Source organism: Microtus oregoni, unplaced genomic scaffold (genome assembly GCF_018167655.1).
Source record: "Microtus oregoni isolate MIOR12 unplaced genomic scaffold, Mior012 000016F_ref0000370, whole genome shotgun sequence".
Taxonomy (NCBI): domain Eukaryota; kingdom Metazoa; phylum Chordata; class Mammalia; order Rodentia; family Cricetidae; genus Microtus; species Microtus oregoni.
The window spans coordinates 10,128,955-10,156,666 of record NW_024543075.1 but is presented as its reverse complement, the minus strand read 5'-3'; the positions used below and the strand labels follow the sequence as shown (position 1 = coordinate 10,156,666).

At 45.1% G+C, this 27,712-nt stretch overlaps 2 protein-coding genes across 4 annotated transcripts in view; one reads left to right on the top strand and one right to left on the bottom strand.

Moving 5' to 3' along the window:
- Dock1 (dedicator of cytokinesis 1) overlaps positions 1 to 27,712 on the top strand; it is a 485,241-nt gene that overhangs the window by 202,320 nt on the left and 255,209 nt on the right. The window lies entirely within an intron of this gene.
- The window catches only part of Insyn2a (inhibitory synaptic factor 2A), a 55,335-nt gene continuing 31,121 nt past the window's right edge, over positions 3,499 to 27,712 (bottom strand). The window contains exons 3-4 of one of the 2 annotated variants that reach the window (XM_041666111.1): positions 18,994 to 19,065; positions 3,499 to 6,265 (exon numbers count right to left, since the gene is read on the bottom strand). In XM_041666111.1, coding sequence (XP_041522045.1) covers positions 6,082 to 6,265; positions 18,994 to 19,065 — 256 coding nt within the window. In that variant the 3' untranslated portion in view covers positions 3,499 to 6,081. The remainder of the gene's footprint in view (positions 6,266 to 18,993; positions 19,066 to 27,712) is intronic. The other variant, XM_041666112.1, reaches the window with a different exon arrangement.

Here is a 27,712-nt window from a genome sequence, read left to right as displayed (position 1 = left end):
TGGATAAACACCAGAAGATGGAAAATTACCAACTCTCTTAGGCAAAGATCTGACCTCTCCTAAGGGAAGGGTCCCCTGGGAAGTTCACAGACGAGGGCTTAGGGGTGGGGAGTCTTTTTTGGGGTTGTTCACTGACTGTGACTTTGGGAGCCTCTGCCTTACTGGACTCAGCAAGTCCAGGAAGTCCTCTGAGTGCACTGGACACTATTTGGCTACAGCTGTATGGACGTGGATGGGTGCAGTGTTTAATAGGGGCAGCGGCAGCCTTGGTGGGGAGTTCCTTAGCATCCCAGGTCATTCATAAGGCCCTGGAATGCTTCTGCATTTGGAAAGGAAGGTGTTAATTATAACTGTTATCCCAGGGAAGAGTGCCCTTTCACTAAGACTCAAAACAATTATATTACCAACATATTATATCTCTTCCACATGAGCTCTGGTGTTGAGATGTGTATTTCCTTGGAGTTAAAGTATGAATGTGCTTTGCAAAGTCCTTATTTATAAAGTGCCTTATAGATGTTTCAAATGGAGGGAGCTTGACTTTTGAATACAGCCATCATACCAGCTGTCCAACTATATTGGTGGCCTTCAGAAATTCACCCTTGTGTATGTATATGTGTGAGCAATAACTTTGTAAGTTCATTTATATTTGGTATTGGCAGGGGGATTTTTCTTGCTTTTTTTAATGTTGATGTGTCCTGGGTTTTCTTGTATTTTCCACCAAGGTTGCTCACTAACAGTGGGCTTACAGCAGAGGAAATAAGAATCATGTCATTGTCTGGGTAAAATTCAAAGAGTTCCACAATAACCCGGAATGGAGTATAACAAAGATTTATTAATTTGGGGATAAACTCATAGTAAGGATAGCTAGTGATCCACAGTCCTCTACATGCACTGGGAACTAGAACCAAATCCAGCAGCAAAGAGAGCCACACACACTTTTTTGTCTGCATTTATAGTGCATGAGACCATGCCCAAAGCAGGCTGGTATCTAAAAGGCTATTGGCTGAAGGAGTTTCCACAACATGTTCATACCAGATTGTAAAGGGACTTTATATTAATTATAAGGTGTTTAGAAGCTAATGAGTAGCTGTCACATGACCTGTGACCTGCCATAATGCATCTCACCCATTACGGCTTGATTAGTTTGTTAGTTAATTCACAAGGCTGGGTGATACTTTTGATCTTTGTGTTGTATAGGTGGTTTCTTTCAATAAATGAATTGGCTCCACACTTATCTGAGCTCAAAGGTATGAAAGGTCATTTTTAAGAGATGAACGATGCGGGCAAGGGAAGCTGTTGTTGTGGTCTTTGCTAACATCGCACCCATGATACTGCCTCCACTGGTGGTAACTGAATCAGGTAAAAACAGTCCTATAACATCAGCCTGCCAGTGTGTAGGGTGGTTATCCACTGGCCATGCTGCTATCAGATGATGTGGTGGAAGTTCATGGCCCTTGGCTGATTCCAATTCTGGCCCACTTCTATAAAAAAGCAACATGGCAAACTCTTTTATCTGATGGCATCTCTTCTCTCTCAGCAAACAGTGGTTTCTGTGGGATGTCACATGCCTGTCGTGGTCCACAAGGAAACTGATCTTGTTAGGCGCCTGCCTCATTCTGTCTGTCTGTGTTTGGGGGTTCTTTCAGCTGATCAAGGACAACTGCTATGATACCCTTGGCCCTTGTCTGCCACATTCAGCTATGCAGTGGAGGCTAACAGTCCTGAGGGATGCAGAAGCTCAGATAGCATGGCTTTTCTGGACATTGGATCCCTCCCATTCAAACTCTGATGGTCTGGTAGAATGGGTATTTTGGTGTGGTGTAGGAGTCCCTTCTGTTTGTGTGTTGCTTTCATAGGATAATGAATAAAGAAACTACCTTGGCCTAGATGATAGGGCAGAATGTCAGTAGGCGGAGAAGATAGAACTGAATTCTGGGAGGAAGAAAGCAGAGTGAGGGAGACACCATGGATCTGTGACTGGAGGTAGATGTGCTGAAACTTTTCTGGTAGGCCATGACCTCGTAGTGATGCACAGATTGATAGAAATGGGTTAAGATCTAAGAGTTAGCCAGTAAGAAGTCAGAGCTAATGGGCCAGGCGGTGTTTAAATTAATATAGTTTCTATGTGGTTATTTCGGATGCAAGCTATCTGGGTGGCAGGGACAAACAAAGAGACCCCCTTCTTGCAACATTGGCATTTATATAAGAAGTACTCTAAGGTGACCCTACCTAGCATGTGGCTAAGGACTGATTCTAGAATTTGCCTGAATATTCTTCCCATCGGTGTGAACTGATGCATCGGGCCCCTCTCTTCCTTCTGCCCTTACCATTTGCCTTCATCTCCTTCATTTCCCCAAGGCAAATGTGGGGGCAGTGAGGTCTCATACCCACATCTGCAGTGGACTCTATTTGTAGATGTGCCATCTTCTCCCACAGAGCATGCAGGCCACCTCTCATACCTAGTGACATTGTTCTGGACTTTGCTTTTAAGGCTTTACATCCATGGTGTACCACTCAGAGGAGAGAGAAAAAAACAGCTAGTCACCCCTCTGGGCCTGAGACCTACTTGACCAATGCTCTAGAGCAATTGCTCTCAACTTCCTAATGCTGCAACCCTTTAATACGGTTCCTCATGTTGTGCTGACCCCCACCTAGAAAGCCATTGTGTTGCTACTTCTTAACTGTGACTTTGCTACTGCTATGAATCATAATGTAAGTATTTTTTTGAGATAGAGGTTTGCCAAACAGGCCTCAACCCATAGGTTGAGAACCCCTACTCTAGAGAGAAGCCACCCAACTCTAGGCCATGGAAAGTGGCATCACTGGGTGAATTCAGTTGTCTTGGAGGCTTTTTAAAAAATAGACACAAGTTAGGCACATGATACCATGAGCATGTATGTACCTTCCATTACTGTGGCACAATCCTTTTACCCTGTGAAGATTTGTTTCTAGTACTTGTTTAAATAAATACTGATTGGCCAGTAGCCAGGCAGGAATGACAGGCGGGGCGACAAGAACAGGAGAATTCTGGGAAGAGGAAAGATTCAGTCTGCAGTTGTCAAAGCTGACAAAGGTACCAAACCACATGGCTAACACAGACAAGAATTATGGGTTAAGACATAAGAATTAATTTATAAGAAGCCTGAGCTACTAGGCCAACCAATTTATGATTAATGTAGATCTCTGTGTGTTCATTTGGGACTAAATGGCTGTGGGACCTGGTGGGACAGAATCCTCTGTCAATACTGCATGCCTTAAAATTTTACCTTAATTTCCTGGTAACTAAACCCATGCCATGGTGCTGGGTAAGCATGCTAGAGTTGCCTCTCTGGTCAGGGTTAGGGATATAGGGAGCACCCAGGGCACATGATGCTCTCATCTTTCCAAACCCCAACTGAGTGCCTTCTAGGCCAAATATCTGCCCATTATTATTTTCTTGAATTTTCCCAATGTACAGAGGCTGTGAAATGAGTTTAGTAGCCACACAAAATATTACCTTTGCCTTTTTTATTTAAAAATTAATAAATATTTAATGACAAGTATAATAATTTACTCTCTATACATAATGCCATGTGTACATCTACATAGGAGGGAACACTGAACTTTTCACTTGGTTTTGTATGAAATTTTGACTTCCAATCTTTCCAGGAGAAGGGTCGGCCTCTGTCGTTGGCAAATTGTGATTGGCTATGAAATGAGCTTGAAAATGCATTTTGTTTCCTGTTTGGTGGAGATCCTTTTTTCTTCCGAGGAGGAATTGGTTTATCTTCAGCATTTCATTTCTGGCTCTAAAATACTTAATTTTTTATTTGACTCCTAACAGTGACATCACAGGTAGTCACATGTATTTGCATTTAGACAGATGTGCAGCCCTGGGCAGAAAGCTGCCAACCCCTTTCTTCCACTTGCTGAGAACATGGAATTCGTCAAACACATGAGGAGAAAGCTGGTTGCCAGCATTTTCATAATGTCAGTTAAAAACAGTATAAAAACGTGAAAGACATGTTTAAAGGTTCAGTATGCATGAAACAATTGCACTTCCTTCAAGGTACAGGATCAGCGCGGTCAAGGCTCTCCTTCGGCTCCTTTGTTTACTGCTCGTCTGTGGATTTGAGTCCCCATAGCATACTTCCTTAAAGGCCCGTGTTTGTGTGCATGCCCACGTGTGCACGTGCACCTGCATGTGTGGTATGGTCTGTGTGTGCATTTTGAATTAAGCGGATTTGAATTTTTACAGAGTACTTTCTGAAAGGCATGTGTTTGTATGTGTGTGCTGTGTTCCCACATGTGGGGTGTGTGTGTGTGCATTTTAAACTAAGCATACCTCTGTAGTGTGGTTTGAGGAATCCCCTGAGAGCAGTCACACAAAATATTCTTTTAGTTTTCTCTTTTAAAGACCAGATCTGATTGCTGATCGCTAGATCCTTGTATAACTCAAATGTCAGAACTAAATGAAATTGTTGAGTCCAGAGGAAAAGCATGGTGAGTCTTACCTCCTGCCCATCCAAAGCAGGCCATGGCCTTCTCCCAAAACCGAGCCGCTCTGGCCTTGCCACCAGATCCGCGAGGCTGCCATCAGCATGCAGTTCCAGCTGAAAGCGCTGGACGGACACTGAAGACTAGGGTTTTTTTTTTTTTCTCATATGCTCACAACTAGTCAAAGTTTTAAGTTATACAAAAAAGAAAAATAAATAAAAGGCAAAAGAAGACCCCCCCACACACTTCCTACACGAGAAGCAGAACACTGAGAGACGTCATTAACTCACAGGAGGATTTTGTTTTCTATAAAAAAGATACCTGGAAAGGTGCAGAGACATGAGTGTAAAAGAAAGGAGTGGAGGTTCACGTTGTCATGTGTCATCAAGAGAGAACTCTTGTGTGTGACGGTGGATTTAAAAAAAAATCCCTAAAAACATCTGATTCACAGCTTTCCCCTAAGTATGCCGTTTAATACAATTTACTGATAGCTTAAAATGGAGGCGATGCTAAGTTTGGCCATTGGTAGCAGCGAAGGGAAACACACTGTGTCTCTCTGAGATGGTCAGATCTTGCACAGCAGAGACAGGGCATAAAGAAGTGTAGACAACACCTGGCTGCGCTCAGGGATGAAGAGTGTCTCTGGGGACTGAGCCACAAAAACACTTTCTGCCGCAGCCCAGGCACCGGTGATTTATAGGTAACTATATTATCCATTGTGTATCTCTTGTCTCTTTTCAAATTCTCGCCAGATTCATCATTTGGCCTTTGGGCACCCAAAGATTAAAAACAAGACCTAAGAAAGCTTAGTGTCCATTAGCTCTGACCCTGTCAGCTTGCAATGATTGAAGGCATATCCTGACTTGGGGTGGGGGTAGGAGGGGGGTTCCTGGCTGCTGGCCATTTGGGAAATGAGCAGTAAACATGTCGTCCATCTGGAGATGAAGAGGGTGCTAAATCTGTGGTGTCAATGTGACACTGAGATGTGGTCACTTGGCGTAGCGCTACAGCACACAAAGGCAGGTATACATAGAGTCACATTTTTGAGATTATTCATGGTCTCCGACCACTTGAAAAAAATTGTGCTTTCTCCGGAATTTAATGTGCTGAAAACTGCACTCGCCCCCTGCTTATTTGCAAAATGAAAGGTAAAAATGAAGTCTTTTGCTAACAGAAGGCTTGCTTTTTCTTCTTATTTAAAAAAAAAAAGTCATAAGAGTAAAAGGCCAAAAATAATGAAAAGTTCCACTGTCTACACAGGGACAGCCTGCTGCATGAAACGTTGGTAACTCAATACTTGTTCATAGATGGGGGGGGGGGGGCTGCCAGGGTGTAGTTTTTTTCCTTATCTTTGATTACATAAGTTTTATATCAGACTTTACACCCCACACCAGTGATCTGCAAAGGACAGCTGGCAAGGGGTGACCGTCACTCCCTTTGCTGCAAATTATTTGTTGGTGCGAAGGCCTTTTTGGTACGCAGGGCGAGAAGCAGGGAGCACACATCGGCACCGCAGTTCCCTTGGTCCTATCCAGTTTGGAAAAGCACTGACTTAAATTCCAGTGGGTTTGAAAGACGGTCTGGGGACTCCCAAGCCCACGAGTCTTAAAGAAACCAGAGTTTCCACCTTCCATGCTTTTTGGACTCAGTTTTGGATTTTTGCTTGGGTGTAGAGGAGTAAGTCTCCTGAGTGTAAGGCGAAGGGATGACCTGAGTTTCCTCGACAGGGTGCAGTTTTCTCAGCACAGGCTGGAGTTTGTCTTCCTGTTGCTTAAAATCCAGCTCCACGCTAGAAAGACAGAACACAGAGTTTAGTGTGTGACCCTAGAGATCTGGTTCCCCACCCCCAGTATGTTCTTGGAAAAGAACATCCTTTCACACAGGCAAACCTTTAAAGATCTAAAGGACACAGTTGTTCCACAGTCTTATCATGAGACTAGGGAGATGACTCAGCCAATAAAGGGCTCATCCTGTAAGCATGAAGGTGTGACCAACCCTGAATGCTCACCCAGAGCCCGGTGTAGTAGTATATGTCTGCAATTCCAGTGCTGTGGCCAGAGATTGGCCAGCCAACTTAGCAATCAGTAAGCTCCAGGTTTGGAGAGAAAGCCCCGCATGTAAAATTAAGATGGAGATTCACCAGAGACTACTCTCCCAGTAGCTACCCTTTGCCTGTAGCTCCTCAGCTAGGGGAAGGACTTTGTACCCCTCTCTCTGGCCATGCTGGGGTTTTATGTGGCTTAAGCTTACACAGCGCTTGTGGATGTTGTCTCAATGGCTGTGAGTTCCTACATGCAGCTGCCCTGTTGTGCACCGAGGACACTGTTTCCTTGTATTCATCTACTACCTGTGGCTCTTACACTCTTCTGTCTCCTCTTCCTCAGTGGCCCGTGAGCCTTGAGAGGAAAGGAAGACCATATATCCAAGAGTACTTAGCTGGCACAAACTGGTCTCCATCAGTAGGGAAAGAAAAAATAAAGGTCACCAAGTTCTGTTGGTGAAGTGGATCTGGGAGGAGATAGGGTAAGGGGTGTATATGATAAAAAAAAAAATACATGATTCAGAATTCTTCAGTTTGTCAAAAATGACATTGAAATTGAATGGAGAGCAGTAGAGGAAGACGTGTGACTCCACTCCTGACTTCCACATGCATGCACATGCGCACATGTGCATTTGGTCATCAGAATATGCACATACATGCACCTTACACAAACGATTTAAATCTCAGTCTGGCAGAAGTCATGAAGCATACACACGCATGGCACATAATGCATCAAGCTGTGTCTTCCTGTGCAGCCACCACTGGTCAGGGAAGCCTCTGGACCGAAAGCACCATGAATTGAAAGACTGTGGCCTGCCTTCTCGCCAATTGTAACTAGTTTCCTTACTGTCTCCAGCATTCTTAAGGACCACCGCTAGGAGGAGAGTGTGGGGAGGAGCCTTGCGGTTATCTCTTCGGCACTACTGAAAGGTCCTTGCTGTTATCAAGCACAGCTTTTCAGGAAGCAACAGAGATCGTGTTGTAATTGCACTGTGGGAGCAGGGGTGTGCAAGGATGTGTGTGTCAGAAAGATAAGATTGAAGAGGTGCTTCAGCATATCGGTTGCTACTTAGGATGCCTCTGTGAGGAAGGCTGCCAGAGTGCTGGAGTTGTCCCAGACATCTTTGGTAAGCAGTGATGGTCTGCTAGAATCCACTCCGAAGGGATGCCCTTGCCCACATGGTTTCCTCTGATGATGAGGCACTGAGGAGCTTTTCTTTCCATCTCGTGTTGTTTAGATCATATGGTTTGGACTTGGGCTGTGGAGTCTTCTACTCTGTCCTGTGGTCCAGATGCCAGACTAAATGTCCGTAGATTTCAGTGAATGTTCATATCTTTCTTCCTCTAGCCTGGGGGCACATAATACCGTCCTATCCATAATAACATAATAACACGGAATCCTATCCATTTAGAGCCATTAATCCCAGCCAAATTCTGACATTTCAGGAACACAGACCAGCAAAGCCACATTATCTGGAGTTTTAAAAATAAGTTCAAGACCTATCGAATATACCAGTTTATGGTTTTTAAATCCCATACACCATTTTTCATATTGTCAAAGGTTGTAATATCACTGAGGGTTTTTTTTTTTTAATGTCAAGGGAAGTTTATGGCTATTTTCCACAAGAAGCCTTATTCTCTTCTCCATTTATTTTTTAGGAAGGCGTGTGTGAGTGTGTGTGTGTGTGTGTGTGTGTGTGTGTGTGTGTGTGTGTCCCTGTATGCACACGTATGTGGAAATTCGGAGGACAACTTTCCGGAGTCAGTTCAAAGCCTCCTTGTTCTAGGAAGTGGAACTGAAGACCATTGCGTCAAGTGTTACATCTCGATGAACTAGTAGAGACAAGGCCCCTCCTAGGGACAGCTGTGCCAGGGCAACCTTAGGATGCTCGGAAATTGTGACATTCTAGCTTGTCTGGGCTGTGGTACCTGAGAAAGCAGGAGATCCTGTCTTGGTGCCTGGGGAGCAGGGGTGAGTTAATTCTCTCATCATCAGTGAGCTTGCATTACTTTAGCTCCAGGAGAGATAATTGCCTGTCCTCCCGAATTCTAGAAAGAGCACATCCTCAAACACCCAAGATCTCTTAACTATCGTGAATAGTTCAAATATGACTGTGTTCTCACTATTATGTGTCAACTGCAGACTTTACAGTTGAGTCTGGTGCCGAAAAAGAAAAGGACTAGAGAATTCTTAGCCTGGACATTTAGACAACAAGGCCTTTCAGGAATTTGTGAGATGTGACATTTAGCTAAACTAATAGCGAAACACAAGACCATCGCAACTGTCCCAGGTAGCCTTTTAATGATTAGAACAGTGCATGTGGCTGGCATCTTCTGGGCTAACATACAGTCCTGGGCACCTGTAATTATTGAATTCCCATTAAGCGACTACACTGGGAATCCTGTCATTAACCAATTTATCACACCGCGGAACCATGTAATCACAGAGTAATCTAATCTGAGTTCTTGTTAACGAAATGACTCGACTTTATCTGTTGAGCAGAATCCCGTTTGTGCTCATCTAATATGCTGTAGCCCCGAGCAGGCTTGATAGGAGAGGGCCCCCAAGCCTGGCAGTGGGGGTCTGTGACACAGTGACCACGAGCCCTGCCTCTCCTCACTGCTTGCTCTGCATTGTCCAGGTTGCAATGTGCCTGCCTGGGGGTGACGTGTGGGTATCAGCCACCCACATTCTGGATGGGCAAACTCTGGCTGTTAAGTAACAAAAACGCGTGTTTTCCCTGTGCTGTCCGCCGGCAGTTTCTTGTTGTCAGAGTAGACACTGGGTTATTTGGGATCTGAAGTATATGGCTGACTACAGAGGGCGGTATTGCAAGGCTAAGAATCTGGTTATCTCTGGCTGACTTGGAGCAAAGGTTTCTTTGATCTTAATGGCCAAAGGGTGTTTGCTACGAGCAGAGGTTCTGGATATCGCAGAGGTCTGTCCCAGTCCTCGCTCTCTGAGGTCAGTTGGCCACATAGAGTGTAGGGAGGCCTATGGGTAGGCGGATGGCAGTGTCAGCATCTGTTCATTCCCTCCTTCCTTGTGGCCATTTGTTTACCCAGCTTGGGTGCTTTCTCTGGCTCACAGCATGGAATGCCACACTCTGTTTCCCTACCCCACCCCACCTAGCTACACACGACTTCTGCAACCTGACCACAAATCCTCATCTTTCATCTTTGAGTTCCTTCTTTGCATGGCATTAAGTGTGGAGAATTCTGTGTTTGCATAGGTGCTGGGACCTGGCCAGGGTTTTCTGGTTAGTGGGCTCTGGCATCAGATAACAGGATATACCTTGTACTGAATGTAAGAGAAAGATCCATGGGTCCCATGTTTACAGCTGTTGCCCAGGGCATGTTGTTGATCCCCTCTGAAGCTTTCCTTTTCTTGTCTGCACCTCTGTTCTCTTTCCAGGCATCCAAAACAATGCCTCCAATTAGAATTCCCAGGTGGGCAGAATTCCTGTGTCTGCAATTATTGCAATGCCTTGACCACACTTCTCTGTGGCTCCTGGTGGTTCAGGATTAAAGAATGCAAAGACATTTCATTTCTCTGGTTAATTCTTTTCCCTTAAATATTATTACTCTTAATTATGAGTTTATAAAATAATTTTCTGTATATTTCTTGTGTATGTGTGCAAGTATTAATATATGTACACATGTTCCTGTACATGTGTATATGTATATATACACATGCATATATGTATATACACACACACACTATATATATATATATATATATATATATATATATATATATATATAAATCATACAGGCCGGAGATCAATCTGTCTGGGGCAGTCTTTCACTGGTGGCCTGGAACTTGCCAACTAAAGCTAGGTTGGTTGGCCTGTGAGCTGCAAGAATCTGCCTGTCTCCACCTTCCCAGTTCTGGGATTTAGAGTATTTGCAGGATGCCTGTGTTTTTTTATGTGTGTTCGGAGGCTGGGCTCAGGTCCCTCTGCTTGCACTTTATCAACAGAGCACCTCTCCTGTATAGTCTATCTATTTCTACAGAAGTAAAACTTTGCCTGAGTCTCAGGCTGCTCTCTCAGCCCATACTCAAGCTCGGTTTTCTCCCTAATGCTTTTGTAGCCATTTCATGGGCTGTTGCCGTACAGGTTCCTGGTGTTTCTCTACTCCCTCCTCCTCGTTTGAAGCTCTCGCAGAACTTAGGTTCTGCCAACTCTTGTCTCTTCCTTGGCTTAATTGAATGCCTCAGTTGAAACCTCTCTCCACTTCTCACTCTGCAGCAGGGAAGGGTTAAAGGCAGGTGAGCACGGCCCCCAAGCACTTGCTTATTTTCCGAAGTGGAAGACCCCACGTTTTTCATTTCTCCTGCCTGCCGATGCCCTGTGGCTCAGTGAGCCTCAGATCCTGAGCCTCTGTTTTTAATTCTCTTTGAGTTAGATCACAGAGTCCCTAGTGCTACCTGTGACTCTCCACATCTTGCTCTGACACTGTGGATAAATCATGTCACCTTGGGGACCTGAATTCCCTTGGCTGTGAAGTGGTGATGAAGAGTCTTCCACTGATATAGGACAAGCTCCAGAAGCCAATGCACTGGGAGCACGAGGGGGCGCTTATCCTGTGTCTTTGGATAGGATAAGTAAAGTTCTGAGTACAGCACCAAGTGGCAGTGAGGGCGACTGCTGTATGGACTTCGAGACATCAGCCCCATGGGAAAACACCAGCGTTGTCCAGAGGAAACTGATGGGTAGGGACCTTTCCAGATCATGCCCCTTGTGTGCTAAAGGAGAGATAAACCTTTCTCTCTGGTCCTGTTTATCCACATCCTCGACCCACCTCTCCAGGCAGTAGAGGAAACATTTCGCTATAGGACATCTAAGTGACACTTTCGTCTCGTGTGTCCAACATCACATCTTTCTAAAGTCCAGTCAACTGTCTTCCCTCACATGGTTGGTAACCATGACCCCCATCCTTCCAGATGGCCATGCCACAGACCCTGACGGTAGCCAGTCACACGTGACCATTCTGTTTTCAGTGATGGTTTTCTTCCTTTGGGGTGTAACTGCAGCGAAACTCAGAGAATGAGGACTTTCATCCTTTCTAAAATCCACTCCCCGTTACTAGGATTTGGTTATAATCATAGTCTGCTCCTTGCTTGCTTTTATCATTTTGATGATGGATACTCCTCTGTTCAGACAGACTGCCTCCTGGACACACCACTGGGAGTTGGTAAAGCAGCCCTGCCTCAAAGCAGCCTGCCTCTGAGCCCCTGGCCAGAACTCTGCTCCTCTGGAACAAAGGCTACAACCCCGTGTTAGCCACAAGAAGCCTAGGGTAGTACACATAATGGTGTTAGCAATGTTTGTTTATGGTCTCTGGAGTCTTGGGAATGGTCCCATGTGTTTTCCAGGATGCTCTTTTCAGATGCCTGGCCAAAGAAACAGGCTGCCCAGTGGGCCTAGGAACCACTGTACCCTTAAAGATAAATCACTGAAATCTACTATTAGGGGCAAGCCTGAATCCCTGTATTTAGGCCCTAGAGAATCCTCCTATTCACCTAGAAACGGCAGGGCATTCATTTCCTAATGAAACTGACAAACTCCCTCCTTCCTTGGTGCTGATTTCGACTTCAGCAAAAAGCACCTTAACTTTCACCTACAGGTGAGGGCTGTGGGTTCTCTGCCCTGAGTAAAATTTAAGCCATTGCTTTACAAACAAACCTGGGGATATGAGCAGTTTCGTTCCGAGTGCCATTGTTAGTTTCACAGTGTCTGCAAGGCGTTGCTGGAGCTTTTAAAATCCTTACATACTGGGGGAAAAGAGATAGTGTACTTTTAGATTCTAAGAGAATACTGAAAGAAATTGGATTATTAGCTTTGGGAATTTTCAAGGAGAATTTTGAGGCCTGTCAAAGCTACCTTTTTTTCTCCTGACTTAATTTATTTTATTAAAAAATATTTTTGTTATATTTGGATAACATCGCATCAGATATTGTTCAGATATTGTTCATGGAGTCCATTCTGTCACTGTCCCATCCCCCCTCCCTTTTCCACTTGAAATGTGTGAATGATAACACAGCAATATATGTTAGATGGAAGATGGATTTTTCCCACCTCGGCTCATACTGCTCAAGAATTTAATATGCACAAGTGGAATAATTGAAGCGACACTGGACAGGGTATTTCCACTAAGAGATAATCGTTGGATGACACAGGCTGCAGGGACTGCTGCTCCAAGTGGCTCTGGATGGCCTCAGATTGGCACTGCTTCTGCATACAAATGCAATTACCTCTCCACAATGAGACTTCATTAGCCGTGTTGCTGTCCTGCTCCCTCATCCTGACCATCTCCTTTCTGCACGACACTGGCAATCTGGTCCTCTTGTGTATCTGGATTTCTTTGCAATTGTGTATTTTGTGTGCTCAATGTGTGGTAAATTAGTTGGGATGATATAAGAAAATGCAGTCAGGTCTCTGTGACTGGTTATATTTTTTAGCCTATATAACCACGTGAAGAGTGTTTTCCTCACCTTTCCTAAAATCTGACTATCATTTTGGGCAAGGACATATATACCTAAGATACTTCCTACTTGAGACTCACCTACTGGAAAGCCCTCAGTTATGCCCATGGAACCATCCTTAGAGATGCTCTGGGACCTGCCAGTTCCTAACTCTCCAGCAGAGGGAGCTCTGGAGAACACAGCCAAGAACACCATTTCACCCTGACTCCGAGTTGCCTGGCATCCCTCCGTGGTCTCCTGTCTCCTGCATACCTGCTCTGTATCAGATGATGGAGTGTGACATCCCACAGGACAGCTCACAAGCCTCCTTCTGGCGCTAAAACAAGGTCTGGGTAGGTCAGGGCTTTCCCTTCCTTCCTGGTAGCACCCTGCCCACTCACTGCCCTAGTGAGTGATTACTGATGTCACCTGAGGCCACTTTTATGGTAGCCTTGATACTAAAGAAATGAAGCAGGAGTGGGTAGCATCTTCCAGAAGTCTGTTCTAACCCTGCTCAAGAAGAACTTCCTCTCTGGAAACAATTCTCTTTAATTAATCTGCGTCAACATGATTATTATCTTTTACATCTTGGTACTATACCCCACAGCCTTTGAATCAAGTCTGCCTCACTTTTATTTCCATTAAAGCACACCCATTAGAATTCACCCCCTTTCCCTGTGTTGTTATTTTATGAATTAACCAGTTCAGTAAAAGAGGGAAGGGGCGGATTTGCTAATGGCCTCTTTCATTGTTCCCTTTGAAACCCAACTCTGAACACAAGGTGAATCACTGGTGACATCAGAGTAGTCTGGCAACGGAGTTCCCCAGATAGGCTGGATACAAAGATTTCAGCATTTATCCTTACAGCATTTCTAAACTAATTAAAGCATATTTTGACAGGAAGTAGGAATGATTGGGCAAAAAAAAAGTTTTACTTAAAGGAAAGTCCAACTCGAATCTCTTTTAATCTTCTTTCATGCAGAACCTCTTCTTCATCTGAATATCTCAGTTGGTCCAGATCACAATCAAAGGGGAAAATGTGATTATGTCAACCAACTCAATTTTCCAGTTGTAGGAGATATAGAACCTTCTGGGTGCTTAGCATTTCAATGAGCTGGTGAGCAGTGAACACCACATCAGTGATGGGCTAGTATTGCATAACCAGTTGTCAATAGAGGAGTGGGGTATGGGGGGGGCTGCTTTATAACTGTCCATGTACTCACCCCATGCACATGCCCAGTTGGAGTCCCCAGGCCCTTCTGTTGCTTTGTGTTTGTAAATAGTCAGCTTCTTGGATTTCATAGATGGAAAGGATTCTTTGTCATTCTGCAGGGCTTCAAGGTGGATGGCTACCAACCCACCAGAAAGGGACCAACTGAGCCCTGAACCAGGGCTCTCCGATGTGGGAGACTGGCTCTGGCTTCCAGGCTAAGGCTAAAGCTTCCAACCTTTGCTTGGTCTCCTTTCCCCTGTCCTTTTGGTAATTTTCCTGTCGTGTATATTTCCGTGGCATTCTCCGACTTTATAGCGAGATATGTACTGCCACCCATGGCAAAGGCATCCATACAAGACCACGTCCATCTCCGTCACAAAGCAGGCAGCCTGGTCTTGAATACAACACCCTCCTTGCCTCCCTGAGCCAACCCCTACTAGATGCACAGGATTTGTTCTGCTCTGTGGAGAAGACAGCTGGGTTTCCAGTGTTTAAATGCGAGACAGATGGGGTCAAGTTCATTGTCCTGTAGGGCTGTCTGCCAACAAGCAGGTATGACAAATTGCAATTTGGGGACATTGGCAGCTTTCACGGCCCCTCGTGTACTTTGGCTCCTAAGATAACCATGGCGATGTGGCATTTTAAAAATCTCCCAATTTGGAATCTGCTTTAGCCTTCCTCAATCCCAGACATGCTCCTAGCAGGCAGTGGCTGAAATATTAAAGTGCAGGTCCATAGGTGCTCGACTCAGGAATACAGTCTCGTCTCTTCTCTGTGCTAAAGCCAGGCTTTGGACAAACCACAAGGACCTGACCTTGAGCTAAGCTTTCCCCTTTTGCTCAGATTGTCGTCATAGAGACAGTCAGTTTCTGTCTCCCATGATGTACCAGTTTTTTTTGTATTCAGATGGTACCCTTAACTGATGTGCCCCATTAACCATGATTGGTCTTCCTTGTGTGATGTTGCTGACACCTACCCAAGGCTATTGAGTTGACAGGCTTCTCTCTCTCTCTGACTCTTCAGTGTTCTACAACTGTCTGCTTGCCAAGAAATATGCTGTATTTTTTCCTGGACTTGTTTCTGCCCTTTGTATTTATAATTGAAATGATGTGACTTGAATATTATAGATACCAGTAAATTATGCTTGTCTTTGGGGAAGAGGGAGATATCAAATAAAATGCACAGAAAGAATAGGGGCAGCTCCAGTGTGCACCCAGGCTTCTCTGAGGTCTGGTTCTGTCACATGGCATGACATTATTTTCAAGACAGGGAAGCAGCCATGACTTCTAGAAGATAATCTACATTTAGAGGAAATGCTCAGGCCTCACTGCAAAAGACAGCCAACACCTTAAAGCATATAAGTGAAAGATTTCAGTATTTATCTTTGAAATTGAAATGACATACTTATGCCAGACAGATAAGAGTTGCTGTGGTTTCTCCCAAGACAGTGGGTTCTCAGGTCATGAACAAGGCTACATTTTTCTTGTCTTTAACATTTGTTCCCGTGAGCCTAAAGCAACTTTTGTGTCATTGGAGACACTGTGAGAGGAACTGTTGTGTTTGATCTCTAATAAAGAAGGGCAGGAGCTGGGTGTAGTGGCGCACACCTTTAATCCCAGCACTTAGGAGGCAAAGGCAAGTGGCTCCCTGTTAGTGTGAAGTCAGCCTGGTCTATACATGAGTTTCAGGATAGCCAGGGCTACATAGTGATGCCCTAGCTCTAGACCAAACCATACAAAGAATGACAGGAATATGGAGGGGAAGGTTAGGTGAGTTTGTGTGTTCCACTTATAGAAACAGTGATGCTTTATTGAATACTAGTTACAAGATTCAATGAAACAGGGACTTAAGGGATTGTGGGAACTCCAGCTGGACTGTTAACATGCAGAATGTTCCAGAACTTGCTTACTAAGCCAGAGTAGATTCTGTTTACATGTTTGGCCTTGCAGCTTGTTGTTTGTTTGTTTGTGTTTTCTTGCTCTGACTGGAATGGAAGAGAGAGATAAAGCTGCGCTCCTCCTTCCCCATCCTCTGTGGATGCTTCTGCATTTGTTCGGAGCCTGATGGAGACTCTGCAAGGCAGGAAAAGCCTCTTTTCTATCCTGCTTATGAAAATGTGTACCACCAAATCTTATTGTCAATGAACAGGCCTCTGGGGGCTGATGGGCACCCGCTGGTTTATGCAGGTGAACCAGAGGGATCAGCGAGCCTCTGCCTTTGTATTTCATGAGTCTTCCTGAGATTCTGGTACATTCTTCTGGTGCCTGAACACCCACTGCTCTTTTGGGTGACCTTTGGCAAATGTGCTTGGATTCATGCAGAATGCTGGTTGAGCCAATTCAACGTGGTATCCACTCTAGGCTAATTCCCCCGAAAGACAAATTCTTATCCTTCTCTGACTCATTAAATCACTTTTAATATCACTTTTTATGTAAGTCACCCCTGGATTTAGAGCTAAATTTATTTAAATTATTTCAGTTACATTGGACAGTGTCCTAATAAATTCTCTTTTCAATCACCCACAAAATGTTAAGTAGTTTTAGGCTGAACATGCTCGTCCCATGAAGGTTCTCTGGAAGTCTCTGCCACTTCGGTCTAGTCACAGTGGAAAACTGGATGAACTCTGGCACTGGAAGTGGGCTGAACCCCAGGGAGGAATTGCCTGATGCATACTCGCAGGCCTTAGCCTTATTAATGTCATCAGTTAAAAATGGAATGTCCTGGTTAAAGCCATTCACTGTTGATTTAAAGTCCTTATCCACAGTTTGGACTTAGTGCCAAGATCCCACCAGGCATGCGCATCTGAAAGGTGGTTACAAATTTTCACCAGGCATGCTCATCTGAAAGGCACTCCCTCTGGAACTGAAGCACGGAGTTATAGATAGAAAAACCGCTCATGGTGCTTGATTCTTTTTACTTCTACACTGATGGCAGCCAAGAACAATTGAGAGCCTCATACCCTGGCCAGGGTTGCTGGGAGCTTCCTGGATCTTTGTCTGTTGCCCATTCCTTAGCCCTTTACTTGGGCCTCTTACAAAACCCTGGTGCAGGATGGATTCAACATGGTGGGCCTTCTCAGCTCCAGCTCTACCGACGCCTTGGACCCAGCGACTTTATTGTCATGGGCTTTCCTATGCATTGCAGGATACCATCAGGTACCAGTCATGCATGCCCACCTATGCATTGCAGGATACCATCAGGTACCAGTCATGCATGCCCACCTATGACCAACGAATCCCTCAGATTCTGCCCATTGTCCTGTGGGAGTCAGAACCTCAGTGCCTACACCTAGCTGTGGTTTCTTCTGCCAGAACCCTGACAATATTTCCATGTGATCCAGCTCTGCTTTTAAAGAACCGAGACTATATCTGGGATGTTCAGCCTGGGTTATCATGGTCATATCTCTGCAGCACCTCAGCACAGGAGCTGACGAGTGTGAGATTAAGTGGCCCGAAGCCTTCCTACTCTGTCCAGGTGTGACCTCTTCGTGTAGTGGTAGTGACATTTTGTTCACTGTTGTTTTATTTTATTTTTATAGGGGAACAAGGAGAATCCAGTCTGTAGTTTTAGACATGTAAAACTACTTAGTTACTACTGGGGTTTTTTTGTGATAATTTTACAGCTAATAAAATTATTTTTTTTTTAAAGAAGATATACAGATAGCATTAGGTATAGGAAAAGATGCTTACTAACCATCCGGAAATGTAAACCAAAGCCACAAGGAGACATTGCCTTGATTTATAAAAACAACACTACTGTTAGTTGTTGAACCGGATGTGAGGAAAGGAGGATGCTGTTGTTGGGATGTGTGCCACCACAACCACTATGAAAAACCCTGTGAATTGTCCTCAGCAAACCCCAACTGCCACCATAAGGGCTACGCCATTACTCATGGGCATACTCCCAAGAGAAAGGAGCTCAGTGTTATCTCAGAGATGTCTGCACTTACCGCTGCAGCCCAGTTCACGCCAGCCAAAACCCGGGAGCCCTCTCAGCCCTTGACCTCATTCTTCACGTATACAAATGGACCAAAGCTAACACCTATCACTCTGGCCACAGTTAGTAAAAATTACACACACACACACACACACACACACACACACACACACGAGGGGGAAAAAAGACAGCAATTTCTGCAAGTTTCGACAATGCCTTAAAATCTTACTACTGTCAAGACCTAAATGTAACTTTTGCCTGCTGACGGTTTCCGATCTATTCTTGTGGGTGTCAATCATTACACAGTTTATATAAAAACAAAACACATGACAAGCTTTTGTAGTTTCCTGGGAGGGGATCCTACCTCAGGGGAGGAGAGAACCACAGACCTTGTGAGTTCCTTGAGAATACCTGTCTATGTGATGTGAGCAGAGGGGACCTACCATGTACTCCTACGCTATACAGTGTGGATCCGCGCCTTTGATCCATACCATCTCATGGGCATAGATTTTACTGTTTTGCTGGAGCACAGTTTTGTGCTCCAGGCTATAGATTCCCAGGGAGCAAGCCATCAAAATGACACTGGCTCCCTAGACTGGGATGGTGCATTTGCAAGACAAATGTGTTCACACTCTTCTTCAACCTGGGATTGTATACCTGGGCAGTGGGAGTTGGGGTTTGGTACAAGGATGACTGTTTAGACATAGCTTAAAACTATGGCCAAAGAAGGATCTTTACTTTTTTTTTTTATTTATTTCTCTCTGATGGAATCTTCCCAGCATGGTCCCAGTGATTCTCTCATTAGTGGGTAAACATCATTTGTCAGAATAAGAAAGTGGGAAGAGAGTGTTAACGTACCTATAGATAATACATGCACTGTTCCTGCACGTGTCACAATTAGCTGTGTCTTGCCCCGTCCGATATGAAAGCCTACAAGATAAGAACAGGAGAGCATTACAAACAGCGGCTGGGGGTGGGGAGCCCGGCCGCTGGCCTCACATAGCTGAAGCCTCAGATCAGATGCCTTCCCAATGGTGAGGTACTTGTGATCATAGGAACTGACGCCTCTGTGTTTACCACTGAGCTCCTGTCTGTGCCTTTATGGTACCAGCCAGTACCCGTCTACAGCCAAGATGTCACTGAAATTAAATTTAGAATGTGAACAGACGCTCCCGGATGACGTGTGTAATCTGATTGCGTTACAACCACGAGGAGTGGGATGTTTCAAAGTAGCTTTATGTTTATTGTATCTTTTAAAATATCTACCGGAGAAACCCATGGGTTTAAAGGCTGACAACTGCCTGGTTTTATGACGTACCAACTCCTGTCCTGCTAGAGCAAGGTTTGACACGCATGGCCTCTGCCTCAAATCCTACCCCAGCCTCCATAACCCATCTGTCTAGCCTTCCAAGGATGGATTTTATGTTGTTAAATGCTTGAAAAAGAATCCAAAAAATAATATCTATAACACGATTCAATTATGCATGTCTCCAAGGGGTTTCATTCCAACCATAAAGATTGTGATTTAAAACATAGGTGAATATGCATATAATTTCTTTTGCTTTTTGCCTTTTGGTCTATAAATCCCAGAATATTCCCTCAGTAGGTCTGTAGAGAAAACAGCCGCTGGCGCCTGTGACTGTATCTCTCCTCCTGTCAAGACTTCTAATGCACTCTCCGGCTGTGCCGTCTGCTAAGTGATGGCTCTATAAGGGCATTACATGGCAAACTTCAGTTCACTCTGGAGACCACGCAGGTGTTTGAGGGGTGTGTGTGTGTGTGTGTGTGTGTGTGTGTATGACACACATGCGTGTCAGGGGTTGTCACTTTCTCATAATAAGATAACAAACTTTAGCCTTTTTTTTTTTTTTTTGTAGCATAGTATTGAAACTTGCTTTGCTTTAATGGGTTAGATTTTCTTCCCCAGGTCAGGTTTACCTGGAAGATATCTTGGACCATTCGCCCTCCAAGAACCTTGTGTGTGGTGCTCTGTGCTCCCTCCCAACTACTCTCCCCTAGCTAGACTTTCTGCTCCTTCTAAGATGCCTGCATACTGTATTCTAAATATTATTTGCACCCAGGGTTCAACGGGAGCAGCCGAATCTGTTTGGTTGATGGCGGGAGAAATGTTTCCACCTGGACTGATCTCTAATCACGTTGGGGGCAGATTTGCATGGACCAGCAAGGGAGAGCCCTGTGTACAGTGGCTGTGTCAACACCAGTTGTGTGCGTTTGTATCATCTTTCGCTGTGTATACTGTGTGCATATGCATCATGAGTTTCCAATTGAAAATAACATTTGTTTCCTCATTTATATTTTGCGTTATGTAAACATCTGACAAAAAAAAAGCATTGGCTGCTCAATACTGACATTGTCTCTGTGGACTCGGTAAATGCGGGCATGACTTTGAGTTCAGTGCCGTTTATTTGAGTTTGGTGTAGCTTATTTGTTAATCAAGTGATCACATTCTGCCCCACAGTGTTGCCAAACATTGCCTAGGATTCACTGAAAAGGAGTTAGGATCACAATATCACTGTGTTTGTACTGTCCCGCTGCTATCCTGGGCTCCTTTGGACACCCATATCTGGCCTTTCCCCTTGGGCTTCATGTCCTCCCTCTGTCCTTCCCCATACATGGCAGTTCTTGCGCTTAGCTCCTGCCCCCCAATGGGCAAGTCTCCTCGTCCCTTCCTAGACAGGGACCTCCTGGGTATGCACAGGGTCGTTCTCTTTTCAGTTTACTCAAATGAGCTTGGCCCTCAGCTTGTTCTTGATCTTAGCCACCATACAGTGAGCAATAGGTGCTGGCCTTGAGTCCACATCCCTGGTGTGACATCCTAGCAGTGTCACGCTGATGTGATGCCACTCTGGTGGGTGGGGTTGCCCACAAAGTTCTGCTGCCCTAATGGTTATGAGCCATAGAGAGATAGTGCACCTAGTAGTCTTTTGTGCTAGCCACATCAAGCTTTTGTTGCTTAAAGAAGGCTGCTGTTATCCCTAACAACTGTCTGGGGCACTCATAGGTGCACTTCAGGCTCCTAGAACCTTCCTGCCCTAGACCTCACTATAACCTCTACTGGGCCTGATCAGCGTCACACCCCATTTTTGCTCAGTCACCTCCAAGCCTCAAGAGTCTCACTGTATTAGTGCCTGGAGTCTTCCAATTAATTATTCTCTTCTCATTTTATAGAACAGAATCCATCCACACTCCAGGCCCAGGATCTCATTATTCTTAGACCCCAGGCTTCTGATGTTCTGTGCTGCCTTGCCTCTATCCAGGGACCTGTGTTTTTCACTACATGTAATTGGCAGCTAGGGATAGTCAGTGAATCCAAAAAATGACAGGACAAAGGCTTCAGGCACCAGAGAGTCACAAGAGGACCCTCCTCCAGGATAGTGGAATACTTTAGCAAGAAATTGTCCTTTCTAAGCTCTCCTGAGCAGACTGTGCTAATCACTTATAAAAGGCACACATATCCATCCCAGACAGTTAGCACGTACCTACTAAATCAGGCATGGTTGTGGCCGTCCAGAAGCTAATTGGGATGATGCTAAGTGCTTGCCCTTTTGAAGTGCTCAGCAGAGGAAGAGGCACGTGGTCACGCCACAGGGAGGACTGGATGGTCTCCTAAGGCTGGTCAGTCACATTGCTGTTTTCTTGGGGGGTTTTCCACCAGCTTTCCCTGTCTGAGACTTACGTTCAAGACTTCATTACCTACCAGAACTCTCTTGGAGGGCCCTTTCTGAACATTTCTAGCAGTTTCTGTAGTACCTTTGCTGTGTTTGACATTTAGAGGAATCGGGCAAGTCAGAGAGGGATGACCTTGGGATCAAATGTAAAATGTTGACCTGTACTGTATGGCTCACTCACTCCAGGGCTCCTGCCAGCAGCAACTGTCAATCAATGACCCAACTGGAATTTTATCCATTGAAGGAGTGTTCTCCATACAGGACTTTTGATTAAGGAATCTGTTGTGTTCTGTGCTAACTGATAGTGGCCTTCCAAGCTGGAGGATTTGGCTTAACTGATCATGTGAGGGCCACTTTAATAACAGGGCTGCAGTATCTGAACTGGGTCTGTGCTGCAAACACAGATAGAACAGATACGTTCCTCCATTCAATGACTATGCAGGTCCGGCCCTACTTAGCCTCTGAGATGAGATGAGGGTGGTATGGTCATAGACCAGAAGGCAAGAACACCAAGTGACAACCAACAATATCCCCGGTTTCTCCCTCTCCCCCTCAGAACTCTATCCATAAAGCCAGCATTGGGAAGGACTGTCTCCCAGTCTCACTACTGTAACTGAGAAGAGCACAAAGCTCAGACCACTACAGCAAGAGCTTCTTCAGGGACAGCAGGCATAGATCTCAGGTGAATCAGAAGTTCCCGGATGTAGGAACTTATGTCACTGACCTAAAAACAACCAGAACATTTTGACCAGTTTTTTTTTTTTTTGGGGGGGGGGGTCTGAAAAGTGCTAAGTTTGTAAAGTTTTCCTATTACTTGCTTTGAGTTGTCCATGCTTCATACTCATAAATTATGAGTTCATCCTTGATTCAATAGCATGTCCCATTGGCTTGTTCTGTCAATATGACTCTGGCCAACTCTTACAGTTGGGCTTTGTTTTCTTAAGGCCCTGAACAACACATGAATCAAATGGCATATGGGTGCCACAAGGAAATGGAAGGATACATCGTGAAAAGTTCTGGTCTCACAAGATTATCTCATCTGGACTCCAGTGCCAAACACATTTGTCCCATGTAAAGACAGTATTGCACTCCCCCGTCCCACTGTAGGGACCTGTAAGCTTTTAGTCTGAACCATAGATATTGGACTTGAGAAATAAGATCCAGCACCAAGGACAGCACCTAGACCAAGAGGCAGTCTTTAAAATGAGTTTAAGATCATTTTCTCCAGTGTGTGTGTGTGTCTGTCCGTCCATGTGTCCCTGTCCTTCCTTCCGTCCATCTCTCTATCCATCTATCTGCCCATCGCCATTCATGAGTGTGTATCTCTGTAGAGGTAACCATGCACATGGAACCTGCATGCATCATGCGTGTGTAGTTCCAGATAGCTCTGAGTGTCAAGGCCCAGGCACTTTCTTCTGTTTTTTTAGGACTGAATCCTGTTTGTCTGGAACAAGCAGACAAGGCCATTTGTGAGTTCCCAGGATCTGTCTTTACGTCCCATCTCGTGATCACTAGGATGATTGGAACATGCCAATAAATCCAGCTTTTCATATGGCTTTCTGGTAACTGAATGCTCACACTTGCAAGGCAAATACTTTAGTGACTGATCCATGTCCTCAGCCCTGTGTACCTTTTTCCCTGACTCTAGTACACCATTCCATGTCAGAACTCAGATACATCACCGAGAGCTTCTGTCTCTTTGCTGGTGCTCGTTGAAAACAACTTTGTGTTGGATTCGGGTTTCTGTAGGTAATGTTAGACTTGAGAAATAGGATCCAGCACCAAGGACAGCATCCAGGCCAAGGGGCAATCTTTTAGAGAACAGTTTAAAACCGTGTGTGTGTGTGTGTGTGTGTGTGTGTGTGTGTGTGTGTGTGTATGTACAAGGTACTTGATTTACAAGCTTGATATGGGTGTGAAGACTATGACTTTAGTGGAACCTGGACAAGGACTCGTTCTGTGAAAATAGAATTTAGACAAGCTTGTTCCACAGGGCACTTCCGGTGAAGACTATTTATGGGGTCACTTCTGCTTTGTTATAAAACCTTATTTCTCAACAAGGCTTTACACCATTTAAAAAGAGTACAGTGAATGTGGTTGGCAGAATACAGCCTGTATCTCTGGGTGTCACTGCTCTGAGAACCAGATGGATGCCTCCCTGATTTCAGTTTGGCATTCCAGTCTCCCTAGCTATGGAATGCTTTCATACTCATTTCCTCCAGTTCCTCAGTTGTTGTTAGTAAAAGTCCCTGAATACATAAATATAAATACATGTTTTTCTACAAGTGTATTCCCCTTTCATACATTTTTGAAAAAGCATTGGTAACAGTTCCTGTGTGGGATTCTCCAGTGTTTCTTTTTACTGGAGATGAATTATCAAAGAAAAAAAGGAAGGGAGGCACAGGCCTGAGCTGCTGCAGTGGTTTTTATAGCACCCCACAGGGATGCTAAAGGAAGAAGGATGGATGCCAGTCTCAGCCGAGATATGCCAAGGTGCTGTCCTGGGCTGCAGAGATCCCACAGGCCAAGGGAAGAGAGTGATAGGTGGTAGGAAGCAATGTGAAGCATACAGGGGAAAGGTCACTGGGGTTCCCCTCTAATCCCCATCCAAGCTGTTTGGTGTTGCTGACACCCTGAAGGATCTGCGAGAGACAGGGCCCATGGTTCTTGCGTAAAACAAGATTAAGCAAAAGTCAAAAACACTACTTGTTTGGGTAGAAGATCAGAAAGTAAAACTGGAGGAGAGGGATAGGGAGGAAGAGAGGAGTTAAGAAGAAATGGGGAAGAGAAGGGGCAGGGAAAACCAGGCAGAAGGGGAGAGGAAGGGGAAGGAAAAAGAGGAAAAAGAAGGGGAGGAGGAAGAAAAGGGAAGAGGGCTAGAGAGAGGAGTAGGAGGGGACAAAGAAGAAAAGGAGAAAGAGGGTGGGGAAGAAGAGCAAGAGACAAAGGCAGGGAAGAGGGTGTCCAGAATTACGTCACCCCTCCCTCTTGTTTTGAGAAGCAGAGCCCAGTGAAGTTCTAAGATTGCAGAGGAAACTGTTTGGGATGGGTATGTTGGTTTTCTGGCCTCAAACAGTAACACGGACATTGTTTTGACTGAGGTCAGTTGTTCCTGCAGCCACAATGATGTCTGTGTCCTTCACCTCCCCCCACACACACACCCATAAGATCTTTTTGTTTTCGTGGTACTGAGAATCAAACTCATGACTATGAAAACAACCTCAGCTCCACTGCAAGGGATTATTCAAACATGGGGGAATGATTGGAACACTAGCTACCACGGGAAGCCCGAGGTGAGGGTTGGGGAGAGCTGCTGAAGTCTAGGATTATTCAAAGGAGGGGGAAGGGGAGAAAGAAGGGAGAACAGGAAGTGGGGAGAAGAAAGAAAAGGGGAGGAAGAAACAAGGAGGGCTGGAGAAATGGCTCAGAGCTGGAAACCCAGGCTAGGTTTCCAGCTCCCACACAGCAGCTCACAACCATCTGTAACTCCAGGTCCAGGGGATAGGGCACCCTCTCTGACCTCCACAGGCACCAGACACTTTACACTGTGTACATATGCATGCAGGTAAAGCACCCATGCATGTAAAATTAAAACCAGCAGATCTGAATGAAAAAGAGAAAGGGGAGGCAGAGAAAGCAGGGAGACCTTAAATTCTCAACCAGAAACTCCCTTGCTCTCCCCCCTCTTGGTGGCAACATTAGTCTTTGTACTGAGTCTGATTTGGCGCCAACACTCTTGAGAATCCTTCTCTCAGCATTGCCTGTGTTATGGCCTGCAGTCTGTTATGGGTCCTTCCTCCCAAATTCTGCACGATACAGGGGACAACAAATGACCTTGTAGCTTATTCACTGTATTTTAAGTGGCATATTAATTTTCAACAAGGTCACATTTCTAGCACTGAACAAAAGCATTTGGGATGATACGAACGACAGGGGTGACCCTCCAAGGGTGGGTTTTCAAAACACTAGTTACATAGAGTTTTGGAACTGTCACAATGTATTAATACAAAGGTAGTATCCTTGTGCTGTGGGTATGGCCCTCAGCCAAGGATGGCATTTTCTGAAGAAGAAAAAAAAAATGAAATGACTGTCTCTACTCTCTGTGATAATTTCTGTTATCTAATTTATCCTTTTAATTTGGGGGGGGGGGCTTTTCTCACCTGCTGCCAATTTTTTCCCCCTTTTCTTCCCCCATTCCTGCCCAGCTGTCCCTTTCTTGATAGCTAAGCCATCGTTTGCATCAGCATCTTAATGGGCTTTTTCATACAACAGTCTCAAAGCAACTTTAATTAGAGGCACCAGATACCTCTGCTAGTGGCAAGAAATTAGATTTCAAAAGTGGTCAGAGTTGGCTGCTGTGGGGAACCTCATAGGTCTTGAAGCGTCCAGAGGAGCAGACCCAGCTTGTTTTTGCATCTGAAACCTCACAAGGAATTTGCTAGATCATGTACTGGAAGTGTACCTAGTTTATATATCAGCTCTTCCGTTGCTAAAGTGAATATAGACTTTCCCAATATATCCACAGAAACATCTACATCTGCTCTAAGCACTGGAGCCTACAGAGATGTCAGCGATTGTATGCCAAGATTCAGGGAGCATCTGATTAAAGCTTTGTGGGGTGTGTGTGTGTGTGTGTGTGTGTGTGTGTGTGTGTGGCAATATGTAGGTGTGCCTATGTGGAAATGTGGAGACCAGGTGTTAACACAATGTATCTTCCTCCATCACTCCCAACTTTTTTTTTTCTTTGACTGAATCCTGAACTCACCAATTAACTAGCCTGACTGGTTAGTGAGCAGGGATTCCCCTTTCTCTTCACTCCTGCCCTTCAGCACTGGTGTTAAAGAAATGCCCCACTGTGTGCTGGGAATTCCAACTCGTATCTTCATGCCTGCAAGACAAGTACTTTGCCCAAATAGCAAGTTGGTTTTCACACCAACTCCAAGGTCACCTATTAATTAATCAGATGCAGGGTGGGCCCTCTTGGTGCATGGTCCAACTGGGCTCCTTTCCCCAGCAGCTGCTTCCCAGCTGAGTAAGGCTTAGCAGTTGTGTGATCCTTGTTGAGCCTGGGTCTCTAGTCAGACAACGTGGGTTGTTGCAGATGAACACAGGGTCACAGTCATCTCCGCTGTGGGTGACACTGTTTGAGGCTCTCATTCCTACCCCTTTAAAAAGTTGACATCTAGTAGCTGCCCATCTCCTGTCTTCGCTGAGCTCTGTAGGACCACCCTGGCAGCTGCCCATCTCCAGCCCTTGCTGGTTCTTATCCATTCTCCATTGGCCTTCACTGCCAGAGCTTCCGGCCTTCTATTTGCCCAGCTGATGTCTAACATGTGGGTCCCAAGGGAGGTGGCAATTAAAGTCTGTGGAAGCTTGGGACAAATGAGCAGAAATGTGAATGAACCAAGACGTGGCTTTGACTAAGCAGATCACTGAGAGTCCGGCTGATCTGTTCGAGTGAAATTTACCTGACCGTTGAGTAAAACTCTAGAGAACCCCTTGGTGTTTTATGGACACGGTGTAGCGGTTTATCTATTAGAATTACCCGACGTAGTCACTGAACTGTGCGCATTTAAAGGACTCTAGCTGTTACTGGCTGTGGCCCGATTAGTTTCCTATGGTCTGTGTAAACAGCAAGGCCCGTCCAACTAAACAAGAACAGATTCCCCACCTTTATCCAGATCATCTGGTGGTGCTAAGGGTAGGGTGGCGGTGCTCTCACTGAGACCACACTCCTTTTTCAGATACTCATCTGTTTATCCTGAACATGGATTCGTGAATTCCTGATTTCTAAGATGTACTGTGTGCACACACACGTGCACACATGTAGCCCGGTGGTCAGCACTTAAATATCTTCCTAAGTCACTACCTACCCACTTCTTATTGGT